The sequence below is a fragment of the Triticum dicoccoides genome, chromosome 2A (assembly GCF_002162155.2).
Source record: "Triticum dicoccoides isolate Atlit2015 ecotype Zavitan chromosome 2A, WEW_v2.0, whole genome shotgun sequence".
NCBI lineage: Eukaryota > Viridiplantae > Streptophyta > Magnoliopsida > Poales > Poaceae > Triticum > Triticum dicoccoides.
The window spans coordinates 384339974-384343930 of NC_041382.1; the positions used below are offsets into that span (position 1 = coordinate 384339974).

The window sequence follows — 3957 nt, forward strand, 5'->3', positions numbered from 1 at the left end:
ACTCTTTCTTCTCGAAATGTATCTCCTTATCTGTAACATAGATGTTCCTCGGTGAAGTTCTCCAGACTTCAGGGAAGAATACAACATCCTTCTCGGTACTCCAGGGACTACTTCTCTCTGTGTGCACTAGCAAACAAATCAGTCCCTTACTATTTTTGTCAACAATCTTCAAAAATCAAGGGGGCAAGTAGTTGCAGCAACACCGCTAATTGCATCTACCACGTCATTACCAATGAAGATCTCACGATCGACAAGATAACCTACATAATCCAACTCTCGATGCCATAAAGTACACATATCATGTAAACCAAATAGATCAAAAAAGTGTCAAATTTTCCATAGAGCATCGGCCAAATTCCATCAAAATTAACAATGAACGTCACTGGGGGCTTACACCGTGATTCACACACACCTGTTGAAGACTAATTTGTCATGTTTCTCAGTGCTTGAGATGTAGAACTTCACCGAAAACTAGCAATCAGGGCATGTAACGAGCCACATCACCACAACTCGTTCGCCGAGAATTGATCAAACAAAGCTACTCGACATGGCGACGGCGACCACGAAGGTGGGCGATGGTGAGCAGGAATACGACGGTTGGCGATGGAGAGTAGGCCAACAACGGATGGGACGACTTATGTCATCGACGGAAAGTTAGGGATTTGGGATCGTCGGAGAAGTTAGGGATTTGGGAGATAGGAATTTTTGAAGAGAGGTGACCGAGCCATTTTGTGCAAAACAAAAAAAAACCTTGCAAAGTGGGTCATTTCACTTAACACCGACGTGGAGTCGTGGACTGGTCAACAGTGACTAGTACGAGCGTTATACGCTGCAGTGACCGTACATTCATGTCTTGTTGCATTTAGTAACTGTACTGACCACATTTTTGAGTACAGTGATCAAAGTAAGTTCTCGTGGCAAGTTTAATGATCTCTGATGCATTTTACTTAATCCAAAATGCTAATCTTTGATTTGATCTGCTGGGATTATGTCGCAACTCTTTTGTGCTATACTCTACACACAGCACAAGAACACTGACATATTCGTACAAACACTGGGCCGGTTGCCAGTGTGTGACAGGCACGGATCATTCGATGCGGATCGAGAAATTACGGTCGCGGTCGCGGTCGCCAGAAGCCGCGAGGGGACGAATGACCGGGTGCACCGCGATCCGACGTGGCCCAATGGCGCGGCGCGGGGCCTTATCCGATGGTATCGCGCCTCATCCCAACTCCATCCACACACACACCACAAGTACTCTCGCGCCTCCGGACCCCACCGATCACCTTAGTTAACGCGACACACACCATACCCACGCCACTCACGCACAGTCCTGCCTAAGCTAAGCTAAACAGCAGCGAGCAATGGCGTCCACCTCCTGCTTCCTCCACCAGTCCACCGCGCGCCTGGCCGCCTCGGCGCGCCCTGCGCCCGCCGTCGGGCGCACCCAGCTTTTCGTCTGCAAGGCGCAGAAGAATGACGAGGCTGCATCTGACGCTGCCGTCGTCACCAGCCGGCGCGCCGCGCTGTCCCTCCTCGCCGGTGCCGCCGCCATCGCCGTCAAGGTCTCCCCCGCCGCCGCCGCCTACGGAGAAGCAGGTACGAGCTAGCTGCCGTGCATGTGAGCGACAGTGACAGTAGGGTTCGGTTTCGGATGAGTGACTTCGCGAATGAATATGTTGCAGCCAACGTGTTCGGCAAGGCGAAGAAGAACACGGACTTCGTGGCGTACAGCGGCGAGGGGTTCAAACTGATGATCCCGGCCAAGTGGAACCCCAGCAAGGAGCGTGAGTTCCCTGGGCAGGTGCTCCGCTACGAGGACAACTTCGACGCCACCAGCAACCTCTCCGTTATAATCAACCCCACTACCAAGAAGACCATCACCGACTACGGTTCCCCTGAGGAGTTCCTCTCCCAGGTCGGCTTCCTCCTCGGCCAGCAGTCCTACGGTGGCAAGACCGACTCCGAGGTCTAATAACTCCTTCCTTTCTTCTTCTTCTTCTCCTTTGTCGCACCTGCATGCATTCCCCAGGTGTGCTGACGATGTGGGGATGCAGGGTGGGTTCGAGTCAGACGCTGTGGCGACGGCGAACGTGCTGGAGAGCTCGGCGCCGGTGGTGGACGGTAAGCAGTACTACAGCATAACGGTGCTCACGAGGACCGCGGACGGAGACGAGGGAGGGAAGCACCAGCTCATCACCGCCACCGTCGCCGACGGCAAGCTCTACGTCTGCAAGGCGCAAGCCGGAGACAAGAGGTGGTTCAAGGGCGCCAAGAAGTTCGTCGAGAACGCCGCAGGATCCTTCAGCGTCGCATAAATATACACGACCGACCGGCGAGTTTAATGGAAATTTCCTCAGGGATGCACCGTGTAGAGACCGATCGAGGGCATGCATGTGTGTTTCTTTGATTTGTACATGAGGATGGATGAACTAAGAGGTCGATTTCCCTCAAGGATTCATGTGTGCACAATGATTAAGAAATCTTAGTAATAATGTTTCATTTTTGTATCTCCTTATCTATGTTGGCAGCGCTTCAATTTAGTATTGTGAAGAATGTGTTATCAATGTGTCTATATAAGTTAAAAGCTAGGGTTTCTGCCTCTCGCCGGCGCTGCCATAGGTCCGCCTCGTCTTCGGTGGCCCTAGGGCCATGGGGCGCGGTGGATCCTGCCAAGGGCCGGCGGGAGGGCTCCGTTTCCAGTCGTTTTCTCCTGTCCTGTTAGGGTTTGTGTCCTGCTCAGGAAGGCGAGACGGCGGCGGCTCCCTGAAGATGGAATAAAGGTCTCCCCGCCTAGCCCCCGTTCTGGCGGTGTATCTAGCATCGTTGGTGGGCGTGTGGAGGTGTGTCTCCGGCAGATCTATCTTTCGTGGATTTGCTCGGATCTCATCGTTATTCGTCTACGTTTGTGTGTCTTCGGGTTGAATCCTTCCAACCTACGTTATTCTTCATTGGCGGCGGTTGCTGTTCTGGTGCGCTGGTCCTATGGGGCCTTAGCACGACGATTTCCCGACTGTCTACTACAACAAGTTGTGCCCGACTCTGGCGATGGAGGGGTGATGACGGCGGCGCGCCTTCGGCTCGCTTCAGTGCTTGTAGTCGTCGCTAGGTGGTCTACGGATCTGGATGTAATTTTTATTTCTGGTGTTCGTTGTACTGCCATGATTGAAGATGAATATATTGGAAGTTTTTCCGCAAAAAAATGTGTCTATATAAGTTCGGTTTTGCTAATCCTTAGCTGACTGGAATGTAAAATCATGTCAGTAACAACGCGCAGGATAGCCATCAAGGCCGAGCCAGGAGCGGGACGGAGCCGCCCTCAAGGTGGCTTAGTCGCGGCGTTGTAGGCGCAGGCGACACGAAGGTTTTGACAGGTGAGGATGGGGTCCATATGTTTTGAGTCTCTCTTTGGATTGGTCAGTGTCGAGCTCGAGATGACGACGTCGTGACCGGTATCTTTGTCGGGGGCTCAGACGGGACCTTGTTGGAGGTTAGGATAGCATACGACGGAGGTCCTGGAAGACCTCTTGCAGTGGGAAATGGCGCTTTGGATGGCCCCCTCCTGCAGCAGCTTGCGTTCTTTGTGGGTGTCGAGCCCTAAGGGGAATGGCGCAGATGGCCTTGGTGGGTCTGATGGTCCTCCAAGCAACCTTGGGTGGCGAGTGCGGCCAGGGTCTGGTGGAGTACCAGCGGTCTGATGTGGAGCTTCGGTCCCTTCCCGCGAGCGTGGAGGCGGGCAGAGAATGGGGGTCGAGATCTTGGCATTGGGCGGCGGGGACGGGGCGTGTTTGAGGAGCCAATGGGACCAGGGCATTGGACTGGCTGCTCGGCGAACGGAGTTACCGACTGCCATGAGGATGCTCGGCTGTGGGTCCCCTCCGGTCACGCCACGGTGGGTGTTTGCGGTTGGTTGGGGAGGCGTCTTCGCGTTATGGCGTCAGTGGTCTGTGGCAGTGG

At 53.9% G+C, this 3957-nt stretch overlaps 1 protein-coding gene across 1 annotated transcript; it reads left to right on the forward strand.

The window, feature by feature from the left end:
• The first annotated feature begins 1302 nt into the window (after nucleotides 1-1302).
• LOC119354635 (oxygen-evolving enhancer protein 2, chloroplastic) lies at nucleotides 1303-2516 on the forward strand. Its single transcript, XM_037621359.1, has 3 exons — nucleotides 1303-1599; nucleotides 1686-1969; nucleotides 2058-2516. The coding sequence occupies exons 1-3, from the start codon at nucleotides 1365-1367 to the stop codon at nucleotides 2316-2318; spliced, it is 780 nt and encodes a 259-aa protein (XP_037477256.1). The 5' UTR covers nucleotides 1303-1364; the 3' UTR covers nucleotides 2319-2516.
• Nucleotides 2517-3957: the final 1441 nt, after the last annotated feature.

What these genes read in the sequence shown, in the direction of transcription:
- LOC119354635 (XM_037621359.1), top strand. Translation starts at nt 1,365, where the DNA reads ATGGCGTCCACCTCCTGCTTCCTCCACCAGTCCACCGCGCGCCTGGCC. An exon ending in CGCCGCCTACGGAGAAGCAG is followed by an intron (nt 1,600 to 1,685) that starts GTACGAGCTAGC and finishes AATATGTTGCAG; the next exon opens with CCAACGTGTTCGGCAAGGCG. An exon ending in GTGGCAAGACCGACTCCGAG is followed by an intron (nt 1,970 to 2,057) that starts GTCTAATAACTC and finishes GTGGGGATGCAG; the next exon opens with GGTGGGTTCGAGTCAGACGC.